Source organism: Cygnus atratus, chromosome 1 (assembly GCF_013377495.2).
Source record: "Cygnus atratus isolate AKBS03 ecotype Queensland, Australia chromosome 1, CAtr_DNAZoo_HiC_assembly, whole genome shotgun sequence".
Taxonomy (NCBI): domain Eukaryota; kingdom Metazoa; phylum Chordata; class Aves; order Anseriformes; family Anatidae; genus Cygnus; species Cygnus atratus.
The window spans coordinates 7738082-7763155 of NC_066362.1; the positions used below are offsets into that span (position 1 = coordinate 7738082).

The 25074-nt window shown below is 44.7% G+C and overlaps 2 protein-coding genes across 5 annotated transcripts; one reads left to right on the plus strand and one right to left on the minus strand.

Annotated features, from left to right (window-relative positions):
- Positions 1 to 1505: 1505 nt before the first annotated feature.
- On the plus strand, positions 1506 to 11828 carry SUV39H2 (SUV39H2 histone lysine methyltransferase). Of its 3 annotated transcripts, none has more exons than XM_035549379.1 (6): positions 1506 to 1598; positions 2600 to 2745; positions 3709 to 4380; positions 5849 to 5995; positions 7549 to 7678; positions 8760 to 11828. In XM_035549379.1, the coding sequence occupies exons 1-6, from the start codon at positions 1535 to 1537 to the stop codon at positions 8867 to 8869; spliced, it is 1269 nt and encodes a 422-aa protein (XP_035405272.1). In that variant the 5' UTR covers positions 1506 to 1534; the 3' UTR covers positions 8870 to 11828. The 3 variants fall into 3 exon arrangements, with proteins under 3 accessions (XP_035405272.1, XP_035405270.1, XP_035405271.1); XM_035549377.1 differs by having other exon boundaries at positions 1513 to 1649; XM_035549378.1 differs by lacking the exon at positions 1506 to 1598 and adding an exon at positions 2029 to 2375.
- Positions 11600 to 25066, minus strand: DCLRE1C (DNA cross-link repair 1C). 2 transcript variants are annotated; one of them, XM_035549375.2, is made up of 15 exons: positions 24925 to 25053; positions 24619 to 24670; positions 23034 to 23118; positions 20999 to 21058; positions 20384 to 20439; positions 19619 to 19720; positions 19295 to 19367; positions 18980 to 19120; positions 18742 to 18843; positions 18599 to 18661; positions 18021 to 18157; positions 17791 to 17845; positions 16686 to 16774; positions 15731 to 15831; positions 11957 to 14472 (listed from the first exon to the last, which is right to left on the minus strand). In XM_035549375.2, exons 1-15 carry the CDS (start codon positions 25031 to 25033, stop codon positions 13496 to 13498), a joined length of 2202 nt encoding a protein of 733 aa, XP_035405268.1. In that variant the 5' UTR covers positions 25034 to 25053; the 3' UTR covers positions 11957 to 13495. The 2 variants fall into 2 exon arrangements, with proteins under 2 accessions (XP_035405269.1, XP_035405268.1); XM_035549376.2 differs by lacking the exon at positions 18599 to 18661 and having other exon boundaries at positions 11600 to 14472; positions 24925 to 25066.
- Positions 25067 to 25074: the final 8 nt, after the last annotated feature.

A 25074-nucleotide genomic window follows, 5' to 3' on the forward strand; every position in this document is an offset into this window, starting at 1 on the left:
GCTGGCATTTTCCATACTGTGGCACTGTTCTAATCTGTATATCAGTATATATTTGGCTATAATCTGACATCTTGTGGTGGTGTTTGTTTTTTTTTAAATATAGGTGGGGAAGTAATAGAAAGTGGAACAGGCAACTATAGTTCCAGGATTTGAGGGTCTCGGTCTTACGTACAGTTGAGGAAAGCAGCAGTTCAGCCCTTAGGTAGGGCCAGATGTTATTTTGTCAGATATTCAGAGTGACCCAGTAGTACCTCAAAGGCATAAACCAAAACTAGAGAGAGGGATGCCAATCTGGATTTTTAAGAGACTTGGATTCAATTACTACTTTCTGACAGATTTCCCAAGTTTGTCTTGAGCTCCACAGTTACCTGTTGCATTTACCTCAGTTACCTACATCCATTTTAGTATCCTTTTTACCTTACAAAAGCAATATATCCTATGTACATATAAATCTTACTGCATTTCAAACATAAGACTGGCTTACCAGACTAAGCATTTGATTTGAACTTGTAATACTCGGAAAATTTTGCCTCACCTACTACTGGCTCTTTGGTCTCCTGAAGGTAAGTGAATAAATAGTTCATCAGTTCCTGTCTGGAAGCTTTTAAAAGGAGTCTTGGAAAACCCAAAGTCTTACTTGGTGTGGGCAGTGGAGTCCCTTAGCCCCATACTGTTGCACCTTAACATCAGCTTGGAAGAAATCCTTGTGGAGAGACTGGAGTGCTAGCTAGTGGCTGGACATCTCTGAGGGGTGTGTATTTTGTGCACAGCAGTACAAATTGCTGGGGTTTGGGGCTGACTTGAACAGCAGACCTCATTTCTGGGAAGCGTATTGTGGTGGGAGAATACAATTTTGGTTCAAAGTGCCTGAAATATTTCCTTTTGACTGTGGAGGTCAGTATCTGACAGAGCGCTAGTGAGGGGCCTCAGGGCAGCCTTCCTGGGGCCTCCCGTTCCCCCTGCCCCACGTGTGGATGCTGAGAGTGAACAAAGAGAAGGAGCCTGGGCCTTCCTTCACCTGGTACACGATAAAAAGATGGGGTCTGTAAAAGCCACTTCAGCATATGCTCTAGGTTTAAAACCTCGCGTAAGATCTGTAAAAGCTGCTTTAACATACAGTTTAGGTTTAAAACTTGATGTGAGAGTTTTATTATTAGTAGGGGAGAGCTTAAGTCTTGCTATACTTTCTTGATGGGGGTTAATTTTCCGTATAGCTGCTGCTTTTGTGGGTTTGTTTCTGTGGAGGAGTCCTGAGGAGCGTGGGGGGGAGAGAAGTGTCTTGGGGGGGGGGGGGGGGGAGTGTACCTTAAAGCAGGGTGAAAAACGCTTCATTCCTAATTTTTTAACGCAGTTAGAGAACCTTGAACCTTTGTCCTCACCCACGCCCCCTAACCCTCTCCTTTCTCCCTTCACATCCCCAAAAAAAACCCTCCCTAACCGTGACGGGGGGGGGGGAGGAGAACGGGGCCGCCTCTGAGTCCCCGCCATGGCCCCGCCCCGTGCTGCACGGAGGGAGGGGGGAGGAGGGCGGAGCATGGCGGGCCCCGACCCGCGCCTGGCGCCTGCGGCCCCCTCCAAGATGGAGGGCTGGTCAGGAGGTGAGGCCGCCGGACACCAAACCCCTCGCTTCCCCTCCGCCTCGCTGAGGGGTGAGGAGGAGGAGGAGGAGGAGGGCTCGGGGCTGAGGGAACCGCCGCCGAGCCCTCCCACCCCCACCCCCCCTCCCGTAGCAGGAGCGTTGCAGCCGAGCTCGGCGGTGTGGTGGGGGGGGGGTGGTGGGGTTGGGGTTGGGGTTGGGGAGGTTTTTTTGGGGTCGTGGGAGGGAGGCTGGAGGTTGGAGGCCTCGCCAGCGGCCGAGGAGGGCTGAGCACGGTGCTGTGGGGGGGGTGCCTGAGGTAAATGTGAGGGAGAGGGGTTGGGGCTGCTGTAGGGGGGCTGGGGGAAAGGCAGCCGCCCCCCTTCCCTCCCTTTTTCCTCCTCATCCTCTTCATCCTCCACCTTCTCCTCGTCCTCCTCTTCCTCCCCCAGCCCCTCACCGACTTCCCAAACTTCCCGCCCCCCCCCCTTGCCCCTTCAGCCCCCAGCAGCCTCCCTCCAGCTCTGCGATCCTTCTGGAAGAGCCTCGGGGCCATGACTCCATCGGTCACCATGGTCCTGTCACGGGGGCTGGGCTCCCCTCCGTGCCCCTCACAAGCTGCAGGGCTTTGGCGGTCCCCTCGGAGGTCCCGTTGAAGAAGGGAGGCTCTCTTGGAGCTGTGCCTCTGTTATGGGATGCTTTCACCGTAGGGAAACGCTCTCCCTTGGTCTTAAGGCGCTTTCCGCCCCTGGAAGGGTGTTGCTGCAGTGCCTGCCCTCCGGAGCGTTGGTTGTTCCTTGTAAGTATGCGGCCAGGCACGCCGAGCCGAGGTTCAGGGAGGGAATCGCTGCCGTGCTTCTGCTTTGAGCCTTAGGGTGAAGTTGGAGAGACGCCGTAGGTGTGCGAGAGGCTGCTGGCACAGGTGGTACCGCGGGGACTTTGGGTTGAGGCACGTGGAGTGCATAACGGTTTCAACTCAGCCGAGACATTAAATAGGATTCTTTACCGATTTTCTTATTGTAGCCTGGTATGTGCCATGTCTAGCTTCACTTGAGACCCTCCAAGAATTATGTAGGAAGGAAAATCTCAGATGTAAATCCATTGGAATCACCAACAGGAGTCTAAAGAGTTATGAGGTGGAATATTTGTGTGACTACAAGGTAGAAGAGGTAAGAGAAACACAGACCGATTTGATCACTCTTTCAGCTGAAATTTGGAAGCAAGACAAAGGTAGTTTTGCTCATAATATAAAGAAACAGGCTGCAAGTACAAAGCTGTTGATGACATCGCATGAAATATCTTTTAAACTTTGAACTGTAAACAGAAAGCGGTGTAGTTACCTCCTTCGGTATGTTGAAGGAAGTTTTCTTCTGAAATTACAGAGCTTTTGGAATACAAAATGCTTCACCTTTGCATATCTAGAAGCAAAACCCTGATGCTTTTAGGTTGTAGCTTGGTACATATTACGATGCTTCTTTATTTGCAGGTTAACTTTGTTTTTCTCTTGAATGTTGTAGTCTGTCTGATGAAGAGTTAGGGCCATGTGCTGCCACTGGATTCCTACGGCTTGTTCTTGCCAGTGAAATTCAGTATCAGGATTTGGCCTTGTTACATTTACTACGGTTATTTGGCCCTGTTAAAATACATGCAAAGCGTGTGCTTCTCGATTGTAAATACAATATTAAGTGTTCTAAACAGATTGCTTCTTTAGGAGCATGGTTGATACAGGGCAAATAGTGTTTTTTAGACATTTGCTTGGTAAGTTTAGGATTTTATTTTTTTGTTCTCTATGTGATATGACTATATTCTGCTCATGCGTACGAGTCATACAACTAGATAGTTTGATTTGCTTAACTGCTTTAAGAAACTAGCCTCTTCCTGGTGTAAGATTAGTGACCTGAGTTCTTCACAGCTGTGTATTTCTTTGCCCCTAGAGGTGGTACGTGGAGTATCCGAAGTTGTGCTCTAAGCTAACTTGCCAACAGCAAACTTGATTTTTCCCTTTCTCCCCAGTTCTAATTGTTTTGGGGACATCAAGACCTTCTGTACTGTGTGGCATTTCTTAACTGCGGAACTCTGGATTTCAGTAAACAGACGCGTGGCTAAATCTGTATCTGTTTCTGTATTTCAAGGGCACAGAATACTATCTTGTGAAATGGAAAGGATGGCCAGAGTCTTCAAATACTTGGGAGCCTCAGAAAAATCTGAAGTGTCCGTTGCTTCTTCAAAACTTTCTTAGTGACAAGAACGAATACTTATCTCGAGTGAAAGAAGGCAAAGCACTGAAAGTGAGAAACCATGTTAAAGCCTTGAAACCTGCGGTCGCAGATTACATTGTAAGGAAGGCTAAGCAAAGAATAGCTCTGCGGAGATGGAAAGAAGAACTCAACAGGAAAAAGAATCATAGAGGAATGATTCTCGTAGAAAACACTGTGGATCTGGAAGGTCCTCCTTTAGACTTCTACTACATTAACGAGTATAAACCTGCTCCGGGAATAAATGTAATCAATGGAATAACGACTGGCTGTGAATGCTCAGACTGCCCTGCTGAGAAGTGCTGTCCAAAGGAGGCTGGCTTTATTTTGGCTTATAATAAAAAAAAGAAGCTGAAAATCCAGCCTGGCTTGCCCATCTATGAATGCAACTCGTTTTGTAGGTGCGGTCCCAACTGCCCTAATAGGATAGTACAGAAGGGCACGCAGTATTCTCTTTGCATCTTCCGAACTAACAACGGACGAGGCTGGGGAGTAAAAACCCTCCAGAAAATTAAAACCAACAGTTTCGTGATGGAGTATGTCGGAGAGGTATGTATTTATCTCATACGGATTGATTATTTACTGTGAAGGAGGAAATAGGAGAAAATCTTGATGAGCCCTCTCTTGGTTTTAACGCTTCTTGGCTTTCGCTGTGTAACAGAGAAGTCTGCTTTTGGGCAGGGGAGTACACTGACTAGACATTCAAGCTGGCAGTGAAATTAGGTTGACCAATATGTTCTCCATTCCAGAGCAATTGTAAAAGGCTGAATGTGAGGAGAACACTCATCCTTTGTGTCGTTACAGAATTCCTGTAGATTTGTGCCCTAGCAGTATTTCAAAAGATGAGTCCTTTTCTTTCCTGGCAGTCACATTCCTCATTCTTCCCTTATCTTTATTGTAGTTTTTGCTGTTCCCCAGGCACAGTTGTTACCAAACTCCCCACCCAGTCTCCGTCCCTTTTCTGTTTTGTCTGGATAATCTGCCTCATGCTGTTCCAAAGCAGAACTTTAATGTTGTGAAGTGCAGACCTCGAGTTAGTTACTCTCAAGATTTTGTTTTGCCTTGTGTTGTCTCCTTCAGCCTCTGCCTGCTTCAGGGATCTTTACACCAGTAGCTCCTGGCAGCCTCTCTGATCCGCTCCGGTGTGCTTCTGCCACGTATCTGCCTTGCTAATAAGATGATTCAAAATAATTAATTCTGTCCCCACTTACAAATGTCTGTGGTCTTCATTGTATTTATTCTTGCCCCAAATCTGCTAACTTGTCAGGTTCATAGCCTACTAAGAAAACCTTGTAAACTTACAGGAGACTGTTGTGAGTGCAGAATTCTGTTGCTGAAAGCGAAGAGTACGTTTATCCTCTCCTGTGAACCTGGTGATTCCCTACTGTTCTCAAATTTGTTTTCAAAATTTGCTTTGTTCTCAAATAAGTTCTCAACTTTGGTCTGTCAGAAAAATTTGAGTTATTTTGTCCAATTCTGTTACTTCTTTTATCTGTCCTGCTGCCAAATTGATATATTTTTTTTTTCTTTTTCTGATGGTGCACAACAGAATACATTCAATGTAACAGGCTGCAGGTGAAGTTTTTAAAGCTTAACTTCATAAATTCAGCTTTGCAAAGTGGTGTGGAGACCTAAGTTATCGTGAAACCAGGAATTCCACAGAGGCGACAGCATCTTTCATTACAGCCAAAAGTCATAGGAAGAGTTTTAAAGACTGGTAACTGCCGTTCCAAATTTTACGTGAAGTTAACAAAAGGCTTTGTGGGTCTAATGAAAGAATAGTATGTCTAGAAACTCCAAGTAGGAATGGTTTATTTGGCTTCATCAAAACACATAATGCAGGTGATGATTTTTTCTTTTCCTGAGACAAAGTAGTGCACCGGCCGTAGACAAGTTACACCAGACAGCAAACGTGGTGTTGTTCCTAAGCAAAGTTTTCCTGACTTGATTGCGATGTTTGTTTTAATTTAGTAATAGTTAATAATATGATGCAGGTTTCTTTTTTCTCTCTCTTCAGGTGATTACAAGTGAGGAAGCAGAGAGACGGGGCCAGCTCTATGACAACCAGGGCAATACGTACTTGTTTGATTTGGACTATGACTCAGACGAATTTACAGTGGATGCGGCTCGCTATGGAAATGTGTCCCACTTTGTGAATCACAGCGTAAGGCCTTGTTTTGTATCCCAGCTGCTGACAGAATCACCCCAATTGTGCCAGAAATGCTCTCCTACTGCGAATATTTTAATGTCATATTCACCATTTTTCTGAAGTAGCGTGTTTTATTCCAACACAGTCCAGTCACGTAGCAGAATATAATAAACAGAGTGGCATACTGAGCCTTGCTCAGAGTGAGACTGCCTACACAAATCCGGGAACGTGAGGCTGCGTCAGGTGGACAGCTGGTAGTTCTAGGGGAGTCGGTGCGCTACCAAAATAGGGTTTGTTTGGTTTTCAAGTAACGAAGAGGCATAACACGTGAGAAACACTTGATCAAGTCAGTGAGGAGTTAAAGACGACGGAGCTGCTGCATTATTTTGTAGCAGGGCAGGGTAGGAGAGGGTGCGTCAAATATCCTTCAGACCTTAGTAGATGATGAAAAAAAATGCTGTTTTCTTTGGCATTTCTCTTGTGTAGATAGATACCTTCTCCCCTTCTTAGTATCAAATCTAAATTTGCCAGAGAACCTGAAAGTACATTTTCCATAGGAAACTTTTGTTGTGTTTTATTTCCTATCCAATTCAAGTACCTGCAACACAAAGGCTGAGCTGCATCTGTAAAGGAATTACATGTTTTTAGTTCAGGAATGATGTATTTCTGAACAACGTGGTGTTTACGAGGTCTGCAGTCACTGTTGTACAAATAAAGTAAACTCGTCTTCAGGTCGGTGAGCTGATGACATCATTTGTGTGTCATGCAGGCTTGTTAGGGAGGAGGATGAAGAAGAGTTTTAGAATTGCAATTGCTCGCTTTTAGAAATGGCAATAAATTATTCCTGCCCTTGAGTGCGGAGTTAAAAGTCTAACTTCAGTTCTGCTTTTGTAACGTGAGATATATTTTACTGTTGAATAGCAGAAAAGTGTGCGTGCAGTTTAACAAACTGTCTCAGAGACTGCTTAAACTTAATCTAGAAAACCTGAAAAAGTGGTTCATAGTTCCTGCCTGGTTTATTTGACACACACACTCCTCCTCACCTGTAGCAGATAGCTCAAAAGCCAAGCAGGTTAGCGATTAGAAATAAAAAAAATACCTATAGTATGAGAATGTTATTTCTGTTTTTTTTTTTCTGACCTGGAAGCAACATTCACGCTCATTATTCTATGTTTAGGTTTATGTGGCTTGAAATGCTAGGTTGTTCTTCTCTTCTCAGCTTTAATTATTTTTGTGGGTTTAGTAAGTAAATCTTAACCCCGAATGTAGGTTAAATTGTTTTGTTTGCCATCTTTTTTCATTGCCATGTTTTGAAGGTAGCATTTTTTTAAGTAGGCTGTTAGATATTCCTGTAGTCCCTGCACTGTGCAAAGGTTATCTTCTTGAAAGAGCTCTACTCTGAATGTTCTCCTTTAATGCTATTTCAAAACTGGAATTTGTTGATTTCAGAAGATGACTTCATTTAGGACTTCTGTCACTGAGAGAAGAGCCATTCCCTCCACTTCCTTTCAGTGAAATTTGCGGTTTTTTTTTTTTACCAGAAACTACATCATTTTTTTTCTTTACAGTGTGATCCAAATCTCCAAGTCTTCAACGTGTTCATCGACAACCTCGACCTGCGTCTTCCTCGAATAGCACTGTTTTCCACGAGAACCATCAAGGCTGGAGAAGAGCTCACCTTCGACTACCAGATGAAAGGTCTGCAGATTTCAAACCTGTTCTCGGGGGAGGTACGGGGCACTGGCTAACTTTGTTGCAGGCTGACTGGTATCGGCATTTTAGGTGCTCAGAGCAGGGGCTTGTGGCTGGAACCTCTGACAAGGCAGCTTATTTTAAAGATTTGTTGCAGGGGTGCTCAATATAGTGGTCAGGGTAAAAAAAAAAAATGTGTTTGGATACCTTTAAAAATTTATTTTCTTTATTCCAAGTGGCATTTCCGGTACTTTTTGAGGAAACTCCTTGCAAGCACCTGCTAGTGGCAGCCAAGAAGCCAGTTATAACAGCTGAGTGTGGTCTGAGGTGTGTCACTGTGTTGTGGTGCCTGCAGACATCAGCTGTGGATGTAGGTCCTGTGCTGCAGATGTTTAGGAAGAAGGAAAGTCCAAAAATTGAGTGTTGTTTGGTGGGCTGGATGCTGTTACTGACTTAAGGAAACACAGTTCTTGGTAAAATATTACTAGCTCTTTGATAGTTGATTTTTCCATTTGGGAATTCTTCCGCGCTCTCTTCCCCCCAGTACAATCTAAAACTTTTTAGTCTGTCTGGCATTCGTGTTCTGTGTGTTAAGCTGTGTTTGCCTGCAACCCACTAAGCCACAACAGAAGTGTTGTTAGCCCAGCTACTTACATCCCAAAGGAGTATATTTATGCTCCAGAGCTGCACCTCGTTCTTGCAGAAGCTCTTTCAGAACTGACAAATTTATCTTACTTAAATCTCTTTTAAAAACTCCATTTTTTGTGGTGTGTGTGACAGTCCCCGTTTTTTGTTTGGTTTTTTTTTTTTTTTGGTGTGTCTGACACTGACATTGAAGGCCCGTTGCAGTCTCAGCCGACTGGGATGAATAGCTCGGGTTTGTTGAGCTTTGGATTCTGCTGCTACCTACGCTCTGTTGTGTAGTTGTAATGGGGGTGTCAGGAGAACGCAGCATAGCTTCACACCCGATTCTTTCAAGACCTGGGGTGGTAGGAGACTTCTGGAAGCCGTTTGCCTGCCTTGCATACCTAGCGTGGTTTCGGTCTTCCTTTTAAAATTTTCTTATTTGTCTTTGTCTGTGCCGCAGGTTCGATAGATCTGACTTCAGACTCTGCAGATGGTCTCAGCCCCTCCAGAAAGAGGATCAGAACAGTGTGTAAATGTGGAGCTGTGTGTTGCAGAGGTTATCTCAACTGAGTTTGGGTATCCAACGTCACAAATACTTTGTTCTCTTCTAAAAGTGTTTTAAGAAGACTCTTCTTTCACACATATATTATTCTTACAGCTAATGTAAACGAATACAATGAAAAGAAGGTGTTCTGTTTGTAACTGAAATGGCATTGGCCAAAGAAAGCGATCTAGTGTTTCAGGCTGAAACTGATATCAGAGGTTAAAGTTTGATTTCTATAGCACTGTTCTGTAGGAGGGAGAAAGGTGTATGGTAAGAAAACTCTTTAAAATGTACCTTGATTTGGATATTGAGTGTGAGCTTACAAAGTGTAGGCATTTTAGGAGCTGATTTCAGTGGGATGAAGTCGTGTTGCGTATTTTCTGTACCTTAAAAAGTCTGGAGACATCCAATTCGAGTCCTGAATCATAGCGGACAGTTTCTTTGCTTTTTTTCCATTGGTGGTGTTGAACAAAAGAAAGGCTCGGAGAGATTTGCAATAACATTTCTGGCCCCACGACGAAGGAGGGCCGTCGGAGCGTGGCTAGATGAGCGTTCACAGGAATGCAGACTGCAAAACGTCCGCTGAACTCCACAAAAGTCATCGGTATTAGCAGAGTCCAGATGTAAGGTCAGGTCTCGAACAGTTTTAGCTGATGTCACGTTACTTAGAAGTTTTACAGATAGAACTTTTCCACTTGTTAGGTTCTGACTTTCAGTTAAGATTCTAGAGGGGATCTGCAGTTCTGTACAGAATTTGTAAATACTGCACTGTTACCAGTAACGTACGCTGTTCTGTTCCCGCTGCAGAGAGCTGGCAGTCATTGCTGAAACAAATTACTGGCTACGGTTTGGAAATAGATAACGAAGAGGGAAAGCAGCCCATTGTCTAGCAAAGCTGATGCATTCTGGAGATGGTTACCTGTTAGGTGCAGCAATAGCCTGGGAATTGATTCGTATTAGCAGTTGGTTCTGATTAAGTTTTTACATACTGTGACTTTTTTTACCTAGTGACAGATTTTTAAGAGACTAGGCCTATTTTTTCTTGTTGCAGAAATGTTAACTTCAGTGAAGTTAGACTAGGGATGAGCTACCCATTTGCTGTAGATGTTTGTAAGATGTTCTTGAATGTAAAGGCTGAGAAACAGTTCTTCAGCTGCTTGAATTTTTTTTTTTTTTTGATTATCTTCAAGTTGACTTGATCTGTTCGTAACGTATGCTAACTTTTGCTTGGCTTCAAAACACTGAAGAGCAGTTGAGTTAGGTTATGAGTGAAGTTCCAGCCAAGGTCCGGGGATGATCGAAGGGCTTTATTCTCACGGATAAAACGCTTGTAAAGCTTGCATGTTGCTTACAAACGGCGTAAATGTCGGTAGGGTCAGGCAGAATTATGTTGCTCCATAACTGGATGCGAGCTATGTATCATAGGTCAGCTAGTTACCTTTATAAGGTGCACTGCTGTTGGCTCAGGTGAATGAAGTCAAGTACCCAGCATATATCAGTTTACTTAATTAGTTAGAAAATGCCTTAAACTTCACGTTAATTCCTAGCACTCCAAGAAGAGTGTTTCAAAGGATAACACAGGTTGGTTGTTGATGAAGAAGCACAGTTGCATTGGCACTCAACATCCGGCTCTTTGGCGGAAAGTGACATTTTTATATGCTACGAGACAGCAAAATCAGTTTGACGGTTGGGGTGAAGAGCGTAGGCCACCGAAAGTGCTCAGTTTTGTAGTCTACAATACAGAGATCCGCGTTGCAATCGATGTTTTATATTGTTTAATGGAGAAAGTTTGCTTAGATTTCAGAGTACCTGACATTTACCAGGCTCACCTGTGTTCACACACCTGAATAAACACTGAATCTAGCCAATTTTTAAAATGCCATTTCTCTCACACTTCTTTTATTTCGGTGGAATGTGGAGCTTTAACGTTACCGAGCTCTAGACGATCCTTGCTCGTCTGGAGTTGTGCTTTCTCTTGCATGTAGCCCAGGTCAGCAGTGCGTTCCACGTGGATGGAATCTGCCTTCTCCAGCTGCTCAACCTGCCGCCGTCCGCAGCCTTTCCTGTCGGTGCAGGAGCGGCGGCGGCAAGAAGTAGATTCCTTACCAAATCAGTTCCTCTGGCCTCTCCTGTGCGAGGTGACAGGACGGTCCGACACCCTTTTTGGCTATGTTTATGCCCAGTTCGATTTAAAGAATCACAAGTAAATGCATTTTGAAAGCTAAAGTCTTACTGGTTGTACTTGAGTTCAGCGCCTGCCTTTTTCCCAAGGCAGGATGTGTTATCACCAGCATTGAAATAACACTGTTGTTCTCTAAGGATGTGTATGTTACCTCTTGTGTGACAAATAAAGGACCTTTAACTTATATCCTGGGAGGTAACAGTAGTCTGTATTTATTTGAAGTTATTAGTCCATGGATCCTGTTCCTAGTTTAGAAGTTCAAACAGTGTTTATATTTACATATTCAGTGCATTTGGGATTGCAGTTGGTGAATTAGCTTAATGTTACACTGCGTCACTTTTAAAACTTGCTGTTCTTACCAGTTCAGGGGGAAAATTGCCAAATGGGAGGAGAAGAAACTTATTTTCAATTTCTTAAGGAGCCTAAACCAGCCTAGCCTCTGCCTTTGTTTTGCTTTGTGGTCTGGTAGCACCGTCACGGCCACTAGGTCAGTTGCGTACATGCACTTAAAGAGTCCGGTAACCTGTGCTCTATCCTCTAGCTTTTGTTGGTTTTTTTTTTTTTTGTTTTGTTTGTGAGGTAGCAGAACTAATGCTGCAAGATCATCTGTAAGAAAGCTATTGTCTATTTATTTAATCTCAAAGTTGAGTCAATCCTTTGGTTATTTCTAATGTATGTTTTAGGACTGTGTACGTTAGAATATGCAGTTTGTAAGCTCAGGAACATTTTCTTTTCATAATGTGTGATCTCTAGTATTGCTCTCTTCCTATAGTTTTTGATAAAAATAAATTAAATTTAGTTTTTCTCTTGTTGTTGTCATTCTTGAAAGAAAAAAAAAAAGTTTCCCTCTCAGAATTAGCTGGAACAGAACAGCTTGCTTTAAAGCTGCCCCCTCTTAATTCCCAGCTTTTAGCAGTGAAAGGACTGTAGCTGAGCACTCAGGAGGAAGTCATGTGTTTCCTTTTCAGTTTATGGCTTAGGGGAGCCGGTCTAAATTTGCAATATTGACTTGCCTAAAGCAGATGGGGTTCCTGTGTACTTAAACACACTGGAAACGTATTCTACTGTTAAGGGAACACGCCAACAGACAAGATTCTGCTCTGTATGACTTTATTCACAGAGGTAGATAGGTACAACAGCGGTTTGGTTCCCTTTAACCTTGCTAAAAAGCAAAATAAAAATCTGTGCTTGGAATACGCGTTAATAAATCCCAGGAACAGTGGAAAAACACATGGATTTGAATAACCTTCAAGTCATACACAGACGATAGCAAATTTTCTTTTTTTTTTCTCCTGCCACTGTTCCCAGTAGCAGAACGCTGGCTGCTTTAACGTTCATGGTTCACTAAAAACAGCAGAAAATTTGATGTACACAAAAGGGAGAGCTGTCATAATAGAAGTCTTTTTAATTCTTTGGGCCTAAGAGCTCATAGAACACTCAGATAAATTCTGTTGTTTAGGCATTTCTTCCTAGACATTGAAATTTAAGAACCTGAAGCCACATTTCCGTTGTAAAAGCTAAGAATTTTGGCAAGAAGTTAGTTATGGTGGCAAACGTGCATGGAGAATTTGTCTTGCTTTAAAAAACAGAGATCTGAACATGACCGAGTTCAGTAACATCAATGAGATGGTGGAGAGGAGGTAAAATTTGGTAATACAAGAGCCTTGAGTAGCAGAGGTAACAGGTTGGCTTCTGCTGCTGTGACGTAGCTTCCAAAGCAAGCTACTGCCGCTGGCTTTGGAACCAAACGCAGGGCATTTTATTTTCAGGTAGCTCTGAAAAACTGAGAATGAACCACAGCAGAGGAACTGATGACAAGTGGGTTGTAGTGAGTTAGATTTAAACCATAGGCAGTGGTGTTTAGTACCCGCTCGCTTTAAAGACAGAGCGGTTTGATTTAAAGAAACGACCAGACAAAAATAAAAGGCAGCCAAAACTTTGCTCAGTCATTCTCTGCTCAGTTCTGCAGTCCTTTAAAATGGCTGCAGTGCAAACTCGGGATTTCCTGAAGCCGCAGTGCAGCCCTTCACATTATTTACGTGGCCATCCCTGGAAGATGCCACATTCTCCCCCCACCCCCCCAGTTAAAAATGTAGTATTGTATTAAAACCTGAGATCGCGTGCATAAAAGGCAAACTCTTAGAGCTCATGATAAAAGTAAACACTAAATTTCACTTAGTGTCCCATCCTTAAATTTGTCTGTTCTATCTATCTACCTACTCACAGCCCTGGAGAACTGAACTTTAGGAGGTAGAAGGCTTTTACAGTCCCCTCTGGAAGTACTTTCTTAAAATACTTCATGGAAGGAACAACAGAAGTTACAGGGGCTGCAGAATATTTATGATAGTAATACTGAAAAATTGTGTAAATTACCTTAAGTGCAAGTAGTAATTGGCACTAAAGAGAAAAATAATTTGGGGCTTAAAGAAAAATGGCCCTGTTCTCACGATGTAATCCGTTCTACCTGTCTTCAGGGGAGTTTTCTCACTATGCTTTCACCTGCTGCTAGCTTCTTATACAGGCAGTACAGCTTGTCTGGCTGAGGTAACTCGGCGTCAGGGGTCAAGGGAATTTCAAAGTCCGAGGAGCTCTGGGAGTCCCTCTTCAGTTCCAGATCGGGAGCCCTAGAAGTGTCACGCGTTTCCACCAGCACCTCCTGAACATGAGCAGTGCCAGCTTCTGCTTCCTTCTCCGAGTCTCTGCTTTTCAAGTCACAGATGACATCAGAGGCACGAGACCTGTTCTGACCCGGTGCCTTCCAGCTGCTGTTGTCAGCTTGACTCTCCTTGGCAGCCTCGTGTGGCACAGGAACCGTCCTGCCCCCGGCTCTGCTGAAGCAGCTGAAGTCAGCGGCGTTCCTCTCCTGGGAGGTGATGAGCACCGTGTCCATCTGGCTGTCCCAGCCCTGGCTGCCCTGCTCCGATATGTGTGTCGACTGAGAGGAGTTCTGGGAGGAGATGTGGGTGGAGTCGCTCACCCCATCCGAATCGCTGAAGAGTGACTGGGACCCACCAGCACCTGCTGAGGATGGGAAGTTGTCCTCGTTTTCAGAGCTTTCATCCAGCCTGTCACACTTAAAAAACGCATCCCAGCACGGGACGTCAGCTTTAGGCTCCTGCTGGTCGCCAGGTACGCCATTGGAATTTGCTGTAGAAGTGGCATCTGACTCCTGGGGAAGAACTTGAGCTGTATTTTTTTCAGAATCTTCTGTGTCGTCTTCTTCGTCGTCATCATCGTCGTCATCATCATTTGACTCCTCGCAGTCCATGAAGTCCACCTGGAGGGAGGTATAAGTTAGGGGTGCTTTGTAGCTGTCCGTGCTCTCGTTCGTGTTTCCTTCAGCATTTTCAGGCTGCGTTGTTTTGGAGGGCCTGCTCTCTTCTCTCTGCTGCTTGGAAATCTTAGGCCTTGCAGAGCTCAGTTCTGCATCAAAGAGATCATCTTCATCTGTCAGGAGAACAATTAACAAGATTTTAGCAGAGATTTGAACTTTTTTTTTTTTTTTTGAGAGCGAGCAAAGTTTCAACAAAAATAAAACATTTATTAAAGAGAAGAAAAAGTTCTTTAACCCACTTGGAGGCTTAGCAGGACATCAGTGATGTGTTTGCCCTGCCTTGCAGGGTGCCTTACAAGCTCCTGCAGTTAATTTTACTGTTTTGGTTTGGCATTACTCAAACAGCACGTTAGTGGATTCTGTCAGGGCCTTCTTTGTTCATCGGAGGCCTTAATTTCTAGGCGTTCTACTGGAACTGTCACTACACTGGTAAAGAGGCTCCTATGCAGTGACTCTCAGAGCCAGTAATTATTTGCCAGGTCAGACACTTAAAAAAAAAAAAAAAAGGCAAAAAATAAATCAGATACCGGTTGAAGAAAGTGGGATGCACATTCGCAAAATTCTTTCTGCTCAGTAGCACTTACAAACAGCACTGTCGCTGTGTTTGTTAGACCGAGGAGACATTTAATGACAGCAGTAAGGGGGCTGTAGGGGTGTCAAACAATTGAAGTTACTGAAGAAGCTGGTGTCACTGCTTCCATGCTTTGAATAAAGGTGGACTCAAACATCAAGCAGTTAGAAGCTGCCAGCAGGTGTCCCTGCCCCTGGCCTCCACACGCATGCTGCAGATCTGACGGAGCCCTCATGGACGCTGGTCTAGATTCGTGTACTCAGCCCCGTCCTGTTTTGCCACGACTACGTCAGCCTTGCATGCTTGGCACTTCAGAAACAGCTGAAAAGAACGCAGCAGGCCTGCGGTTCTCCCCTGGTTCAGCGGCTTTCCAGAGTCTGTACAGAGCACCCGTTGCTGAAGCAACCGTCATAAATTAAAAAAAAGTAGCAGGTGCTAAGCAGCCAGGTGTTGAAGATAACAGAGAGAAGCAATTCCTCTGCAATACCTCACTGTTCCTCCACAGCACAGGACGTGACAGAGGTAGAGTCAGAAAACGGCTTTGTTAGGGCTGGCGTAGGACTGTGGAATGGAACCCTTCTAGAACATACAGGGCTTTTAAGAACGTTTTAAGATCACAAGCAAGCACACTTAACTACCACTCTCCTGAAAACTAAGTTCACTTAATTTCCATTTCTCCTTTCGAACTGTATTTCTCTTGCTTTCTACACAAACTAGTGAATGCCATGGCTTTTGGCACCTCTGTTTTGTCTTAGGCTTTCCTTTAAGGATGGAAGCACCAGCAGCATTTTTTTTTTTACCTGTATCAGATAAATCTCTTTTGTGGACTCTCTTTAGTGTTCCTAGGGGCTTGTACCTGGGTTCCGTATTTCTCCTGTACGATCTGCATAGCGGCTGCAATCTGAGGTGAATGAAGAAAAATCAACATTTAGAACTTGGCAGCTATTTTCAGGCACAAAAGTAAATATTTTGACACTGCTTCATGCCTTTCACAGGCGCTGCGGCAAAAGCATTAAAGCAAATGCAGCAATAGCTAGGGAAAATGTTAATACTTTGGTGAGCTTAGGCAGCTTAAAGGGAGAAAATCTGTCATTTCCAGGTATTTACCTTAAAACGTACACCATTTGGAAACTTATCTTTTAGCCCCTTGCCTAGAGAAGGAAAGATGACAGGGTTCAAAATCTGACTGCAGGTTTATTCAGTTATTGTAAAGCGTCTCCTTTCCTATTAAGGAAGAAAACAAAAAGGAGCAAAGAAACAAGTCCTCATTCTGTTCAGACTGAGTGCCACCACGACTCTTGTACTCCATAAAAGCACTTGCTAAGCTGCCAGCATCTTTAGCAGCACGGGAGTACAGGTCTGCGTGATACTGTACATTTGTGCCTGCACAAAGACTAGGAGTTCAAGTGCCCAAAGAAATTAATTCTCTTTATAAGAAACCTCCCAGAAACAGCGCTGACGAGTAGAAACAGGCGAAGGATGACGTGAGATGAATGCACACAGGTGCCACCCAAATCCAGCGATCAGAAAAGCCTCTCTACATAGCTCTAACCAGTGTGTGGAATGCAAACTCTTGGACTCTGCAGCACCTATTAGTGTTCGGGAAGAAGTTTGCAGGACTGAATGTGGCAGGGAGGGAACTGAATTATCGGAAGAGTAAAGTAGAGGCCATCGGCCTGCTCGAGAGGCTGGGATTCAGGAGAGTTGTCCTTAGAACGGGGACCAGGTGACCTCCTTTCACCAGCTGCCACTTACAGTTCCATAACTTTGTCTTCTGTCCCACCCACCGGCAGCACGTTGGGGTACACGTTCACCGGAGAGATGTAACGCAAGAAATCCTTAATCTAAATTGAAGAAGAGAGAAGCAGTTTAACTTACACCAACAACAGTTTGTGTCATAAGCCAAGCACTAAGCGTAACAAAACCCCGGGTCTGAAAGTTTCTTGAAAATGGCGTCCAAACGTGTGAGCGTTTCGCTCCAGCTGAGGTTCTACCGGTGCTGATCACTGACCACAGCTACGTGATTGCAGATTGCACTCCCACCTACACAGACCAGTACAACCCAACTATTTTTGCATGTCCAAGTCTGTTACTCACAACATACTGCCCGGCACATTCTGCCAGCAGAGCTGCCACGCTTTATGTACTACTTAGCACCTCTATCCAGAGGTTATTCCGAACTCTAGGAAGATGTTCCTCTTCTACAAGGCAGGGGAAATTCAAACAATTACTGGGACCTTCAAAACAGGACGTCCTTCCTAGAGCTCGGAATAATCTCCGTTTTGCACACGCAAGGCTTTGTGACAGGTTGATTGGTGGCACAAATCCAGTTTCAGTTCAGCTTCTTATGAGAGAAGTACCTGAAGAACTGGATCGTCATATTAAATGAAGGCGTGTGATTCTAGAGAGGATGCTGCCAGGACCGATTTCATTTTAGCCTTTAGCAAAGAAAGAGGAGTAACAGTGGCAGCTACGATGGGAGAAAGTTTCTGCTTGAATGTGTGGACAGGGGAAAGAAGTCAAAGCTGCCCAAAACTGAGCCACAGCAGACAACCGACGTACTGAAAACCCCAAATGCCGAGCTTTAAGCACACCACAATTACAGAATAATCAAAACAGTCGTAGTGGTGACCTGTGCTGCAAGCAGAGAAAACAAAAACGGGCTTGTAATCCTGCCCTACCTTAACACGTTCTTCTGCAGTTAAAACATTACTAGTTTGGGGATATCTCTGTCTCCAACATCCAGAACTTCGTATCTCCTTATGTAGTGTTTTGTGGTTTTTTTGTTTGTTAATTTTGACAAGTCACATCATCCACTCCAGAATAATCAGTGTCTACTTAGCACTACAAGCATACAAACCTCACTGAATGAAGAGTGGAAAGAGAAACAAGCTCTGTATGTACTCTCCCCAGTCCTAAAAAGAAAAAAAAAAAAAAACCAGGAGGCATATAAATTAGGCAGCTGGTTTTCAACCTCAGACATCAGGCAAGCATAACTTGCTCTTAAACAGCCCACTTTAAGATTCAGTTTTACAAACCTCAGGCAAGACACACACCTGAAACAGGTTTTGGCACGGCCCAAACGCTCACCTCACAATTACGCTGGTTTTCTTGATCCTTTCTCCAAACCACATAGTGGAGGGTTTGATGCTAATTATGCGCAAGGGAGTTCCGTTTTGGCAAGTCATTCCGCAGGGCAGTCTGTTTCCTCGAAAGAAGTCATCATCCTGCCAAATGCAACATAAAAATTAAGTGCAATCCTGGCTTTTTCCCCCCAGAAATTAAGCAACGCGGTATCCAGCCAGACCATATTCTCATCTCACTTCCAGCTCCTTTGAACACTATCTCTTTGCTGTTGCCTCTTGCTTCCAGAGCTGAGGAAGCAAATCAGAGACCAGCGCCCCTCTGTGCCACTTCCAGTCCTACCTGCCCTCCTCCCAGGCCCAGCCTTCAGCTTCAGACATCCTGCAAAGGGAAGGCCAGCAATTACAAGCACCCAGCGCGTGGCTGCAGGAGGCATCACACGAGCTGCTTTTGATGTATTTGAAGGGATGATAACACCTCACTGATTTAACCCGCTGTTCATCTTACCTCATTTAACAATTTCTAAGTTTCAAATACAATTAAACCGTGTCTAGTATCAGATAATAGCTTTTCTAAAAACACACCTTAACCCACCAGCTGGAGTTTTCGTTCTCCTCTGCATTAAGCAACCAGTTGGCCCCAGCCTGCTGTAGAACAACAGCACGAGAACAACTGCAACCAGTCGCTCACAGAGAGGTTAGCAGTGCCTTTCCAAAACGATACACACCCGAGGATGTCGACAGGCATGAATCTGAGTGTGCCGGTCTGTAGTAACATGGTAGAGGATTTCTGGCATGTTTCTGAACATATCAAGCCTGTTCACGTGCACCTAAAAAAAGGCAGAGTTAACTCTTGATTAGCTTAATGAATTTGCCAAACTGCAGCTAGAGCAACTATACAGGTGTGGCTCTGCTCTCAAAAAACGCCGGCAGGGTTTTAAAGAATTACTGGTACGGAAGCATTACCTTGATTCCAAGTTCCTCACTGAGGTTAATGAATAAATATTCGTAACCATAAGCAGCTTTGCAATTCAGCCACACAATGTGATAGCGACTCAGCGAGGTCCAGCTTCGCACTAACTCTAAGATCCCATTTAGACACTCCTCCTGAAAAATTCAGAAAATATCGCGATTCGTCTTTGAAGATACTCCCAAAGTGCCGTGCTTTGATAGGCAAATGCCTAAAATGCCATTTTGCATTTTCAGGATTTACCTAAAGAAGGGCTGGTTAAGTAATTAGTGGCTTTTGGACCTCTCCTCTCACGGCTTATTTAGACTTACCCTGCTTGGTATATGATAAAATTTGGGATCACAAAAAGTGGTGTCCAAATACACGCTCTGAATGTCCTTTACTCTAAAAGAAGAATGTGATATTGTGAGCAATGCATCACAGTACTAAGATGTATCGCTTCCTCTCTTCAAAAGGAGGCAATACAAGCTTGTCTTACTGCAGTATATTTAATACACAATTTAAAAAATGAGGGGAAAAAAGATGACATTCACAAATTGTCCGTGCCTGTATGATTTTTTTGTTCTTTCCAAACCCCACGGATAGCCAAAGACTTTACAGAAGCTGAATGAGAATGTGGATTGTTTTTCTCATACCTGGTCCCTGAATGCAAAAGCTCCATTCTGGCTGCTTCTCCTTTTGCAAGCCTGAAATCCCCCGTGTACAGCACGGTGCCATTTTCACCTTGAAACAAAAACCTGCAAACAGAAACACTCCAGTCAAACTCAACAATATAAAGCATTAACTGCCAGCTGTCAGTTTCTTTTGCTTAGAGAAGTCTGTGTGACTAAAACATGACATAATAGAAACACTGGGCTCAATTTTGTCCTAGACTAATTTCAAATAAACCCAGTGATTCAGACTCAACACGTCTGGGACATGCCCTGTGCACGGGCTGGTCAGAGCCCACAAAGGACAAAAGCCTTACAGATTCTTTAAGGGAAGCCCAGCTGTCTCCTGCACCCAAAGGAGTTTTTAGGCATCTGTACCAGGAAGTTGGGCAACTTGTTTTTAACATCTAGGAAGCACAGGATTTATTTTTAACCACAGTTTCGTGCACCATTTTTATGTGCAGTTGCAGTCCAGAAAGTTATTATTCAAGGCACAGGAAAAAGTACCCTGTGGTAACAAGTAACTTCTGCGTGGACAAAAAAGCCCTGTACAATCTGGGTTCTAGCACTGACTGAAGCTGGTGGACCCTGCGACTACAGAGCTATAATCAAGTAAGAATTTTAAATTCAGGAGCTCTTTCCAGTTAGGAAAGGAAGAAAAATAAATAAAGAGACAAAGCCACAGTATTTATTGAGACTCCGTAGGACTAATTTGCCAGCAGAGACATTTAGAGTACTGGAAGGACGTACATGACCGATCCTGGGCAGTGACCAGCTGGTAGAAGCGTCACCTCTATATCTTCTTTCTGGAAGAGAGGGGTCGGCGTTATTTTCACCCTGCAGTGAGTACTGCTGGTACCTTCACTGACACGGTGAAAGCACCACATTGCTCTTCACAGGCAACGCAGCACTTGGCACTACTTGTGAATAAAGAGAAAGAGCGTCTCTTCACATTGCAACAAGCCCCGAGCAGCAACGACCATCCTGTCATGCCAGAAGAGATGATGGACGGTAAGGTGCTCGTGAGAGCCAGCCAGCCAGGAGACAGCCCTGCTTCCTGGTGAAAAAAACATCTTGGAAAAAAACCTTGGGGTGCTCTACGAGACCTGTAAGTCCTGCACTTACACACAAGGTGAAAAATCACAAGGGGAGTAGGTGAGCTGGAGACCACTAATACAGTGAAAACACTCTGATAGTAAGAATAAAGTGAAGAAGAATTCACGTGGCTACGCACATTGGAGGGAAGAACACCAGATCTCAAACACAGTTTGTCCACTTCTGATGTCACAGGTAAGATCTGCTTCTCTGCTCGCACAAACATTGTTACTGGCCATTAAAAACATTCGAATCGTTTTTGTAACTTACCTCACCAGAAGTTTCATCCACTAAAGAAATCTGAGTTGGAGTTTCAACTTCCAGTGCAACCTGTAGCAAAACAAGTAAATGCATTAGATGACTTACTGAACATCTTGGTTCATGTTTAGGGCTAAGAATCCACTTCGCAGACATCTCTAGCATGCACTGTGGCTAATTCTGAGCCTGTAAAATTGCGCTCACTTCCTTCTAGTAAATCATGGGTTTCCATTCCCAGTGGAAAAAAAAATGATGTCAAAAAATGAACTGGAGATATCCCAGTGTCTGTATGCTTACAAAAAGTACAATCTGTTGGCCTGTTTAACAGCAACAGCACAGTTTTCTCTGGCTGGACCATCTGCCTTGGTTTTGTGTAACTGTAACGTTCGAGACATCCCAGTCCCAGCGCATCCAGACTCACAAGACACCACGTCCCCATTCCAGATTTCTGAGCGGTTCCAAGAGATCCACCCAGCTGGTACTCACACCGAGCTCATAAAGTTTGGCTTCGCCACGATAAACCACAGTGCTAATCGAACAGACAACTACCAAACTCCTGGCTTGCTCCAAAACTTGCATATACACATCGAAATGCAATTTCTACTAAGAATTCAAGCCATCGGCGAGAGTTGTCTTTTCAAATATCAATATTAATTTTATCATCTGCAATTTCTTTCTGAAGCTGAATCAACTCACAAGGTTGCTCTTAACCCTGCACGCTCAATGTTTCTCAGTAAAGCTCAAATTTCCTACTGCAGTGAAAAAATTGTCAAGTTTCAGATCTAAACTGCCTGATGAATTCTTCGCTGACAGCCACAGTTTGCTTCGGGAGTACACATGACAATGTCCCCAGCAGAGCTCTCCCCTGATCTTCAGTAGTTTAAATTTTAGAGCCAGCAGCAGATTCGGAAAGCCTCTCATGTCACGTGTACAAATAAGGGTCAGACTGTAAATCACAAAAACATTTGTCTGGAAGCTGACATCGTGATTGCTTCTTCAGTCTGAACATCAAATCAAATGGCTACGGGATGCTCAGAGTCCTTCGTGCAGAGCCCAGAATCACGTTCACCCCCCCAGAATAATTTAATCTTTCAGTCACTCAAGACTTTGTATAAAGGTAGTCACGTTCTCCTCAGCCTCACAATTAAAGCAGGACACGCACAGAAGTCCCCTACTTCTTTTTCCTCCTACCCAGACCCAGCTCCCAGGTAAGAAACTCTTAAGAGTTTCTCTGAATATGGAGCTTAACACCCACAATTATAAAAACTATTTAAGGCAACTCTGAGCCGTAACTGCCCCAAGGAAAGAAGTTTCAGCTTGCCTGAAGTTCCTGAGCTGTCACTTGACTAGAAGACTCTCCTGTCCTTGCTTGGGGGACACAAAATCCTTACGCTGTGTGACGATGTACGTACACACAGTCAGATGTGAAAGGAATCGTGCTCAGTTGCAAAGCCTGCATCTGCAAAGGGAAGGAAATAACTAACTACATCCATCTAACTCCAGGTAAGCCACATCTACAAATGACAACTGACCACTTGAAGGTTGGCTCCAAACAAATGAAGTCAGGTAATTCGGTTCCTCAGCGATTTTACGTCACTACAACATTTTCCTGCTAGAGATAATTCATCTTCCGAAAAGGAGAAGGAAGATAATGTAACTAAAAGATTATACCCCAAATAATACAAGACTTTGAATGAAGCAAGAGAGATGTAGATGAAGGACAGGAGAAAAGAGACATGAGTGAGGTAAGGAAAGGAGGGAGCAGTACAAACCATCAGAACAGCTGCAGAGATGAAAGACATTTAAAGCTGAAGTTGAGAGAAAAGGATCAATTTTGTGGAGAGAAAAATAAAATTGAGCAGTAAACAATAAACCAATCCGACACAGCAGGCAACAAGGAAAGTTCCTACTGATGTAGGAACTTAAGAACTGAAATACTGTATCAAAACCAATATTTAGAAACTTTGAGGAGGGGAAGCTTCCTCTTCCCTGGAGCCATTGCTTGGAAATTATTAGTTTAAAAAATAAAGAATAAAAAAATACTCACAATGTGATTCTCCCAGAACTTGTATTTCCAGTTAGTCAGCAGCAATTCCTTAGTTACCGGTGAGCAATATAATTTAACATTCAGGCTGAAAGGAGACAAGAAAGGAGCGTGCTTTTTTAAAGCAGAGACAGGGAGTAATATAATGATGTATTAGTACCTCACACCAAGTACACCAAAACACGAGTGGCAGCTCCCTCTTTCACCCAAAAAAACCTGCAGAACAGCAAGCCTGCAGGAGCTGTTCTGCCCCAGCCTGACATGGGGCCAAGACAAGTTGCTCCACCTTGCAGGGCTTTTCTTCAGCACAGCAGACCCAAAGTCTTACCCACGTGTGCCCACGGATGCGCATTTTTGGTACGAGGCCACGTGTACGTACATCTTTGCTCGTTTCCATACCCACCAAGGTCTGCTCCAGACAAGTATGGTCTCCCTGAGACATGGGGCAGCTAGCATGCAGCAGAACAGCTTCCTACAAAGCTCTGGCTTTTGCACAGTGCACAGATAGACCTGATGAGCAAAGAGATTACCTGCGCACATTTGAGGAGATGCAACACCTACTCTAATAAATGTAACAGTGTCTGGGAACACGCCAAGGAACTGAAACTCAATTATCTGCAGGTTCAGATGTTAGACTGCTTTCAAACCCACTGCTGGTCCATGCCAACTAACTTGTCCATGGAATTCATGGCTTCAAGAGCCAGACAATCCCACAGAACAGGCAGTCTGCATGAAGGCAACTGCTTCAAAACCCAAGAATTTAAGTCCTTCTCCATACAAGGACACTTATTACAAGCACCGCTCAGTTCCTTGTCCAAATGGAGCAGTCAGAGCTCAAGAGGACCGTGCTGTTACCATCAGCACCACTCGGATACCTGCTGCCCTTCCCAAGTGACGGAGCTCTCTGTAGTTTGCAATATTGAGTTTTTGGGGCACAGACCTCAGTGGGAGTCAAGCCACCTCCAGTCACAGGTGATCCTCGGTTGGAAACTGACTCAAAACCCTTCATACTTTAGCTTTTGGGAGTCGGAGAAAGAAATATGGGAAAATCTGAAGTTGTGCAAGGTGCATGTTTTCAGAACAGTGCTTCAAGTTCAAGGAAGAACTGGGATCCAGTGCTGCGCCCCTTCGGAGCCTTCCCCTGCTGGTAAACGGGCTGCAGACGTTAAGCTGCCTAGTTTTGTGTGGCGTAACCCTGAGGACAACAGCATCTAGTGCGTAAAGCATTGACGTTAGTGCTTAAACCACTGATGTTCCACACGTTTTGGTTAAACCGTGGATGTTTTGGCCAAAACACACGCGAAGTTAAGGATTTGAGAAGAGAAGGTCCAAAAAATTAGGAGGCCTCCTCCAGCAAAGCAACACAGCAAGAGCCAGACACTGTTGCATGCCTCAAACGTTATTTTTCCCTCGAAAAATAGAAAAATTCTCGCAGGCCCTGAACATTCCTGTCAATAATAATAATAATTATTATTATTCTCGCTGGCGCTGAGCCTCCCTGTCAGAAATAATAATAGTTCTCGCTGCACTTCTTTCCAGCCACCGCCCCTCAAAGAGCCCTGAGGGGGCTCTTCCCCTCACGCCGTACCTGCTCTCCAGCCTCCTCCTCAGGACGGACGCCCTCAGCCCCTTCATGTGATCTGCGAGGAAACATGGCGGTCACACGGAGCCGCCACAGGGACGGGCGGGAGTCGCCATGGAGACGGGCGGGAGGCGGGAAAGGGGCCTCCACGGAGACGGGCGGGAGTTGCCATGGAGACGGGCGGGAAGGGAGGGAGGGAGCGTCGCCATGGAGACGGGCGGGAGGCGGGAAAAGGGGTCGCCATGGAGACGGGCAGGAGGGGGGGGAGCGCCGTCGCCATGGCGACGGGCGCGGCGGGGGCGCGGCGCTCACCCTTGTGGCAGTGCGACAGGAAGTAGGCGCGCGCCCGGAGGTTGTCGCGGTCGAAGCGGTCGATGGACAGCGCCGGGTACTCGCGCAGCCGGCCCCCGAACCGGCTCATGGCGGCCGCTTCCTCTTCCGCCTTCTTCCAGTTAGTCCCGC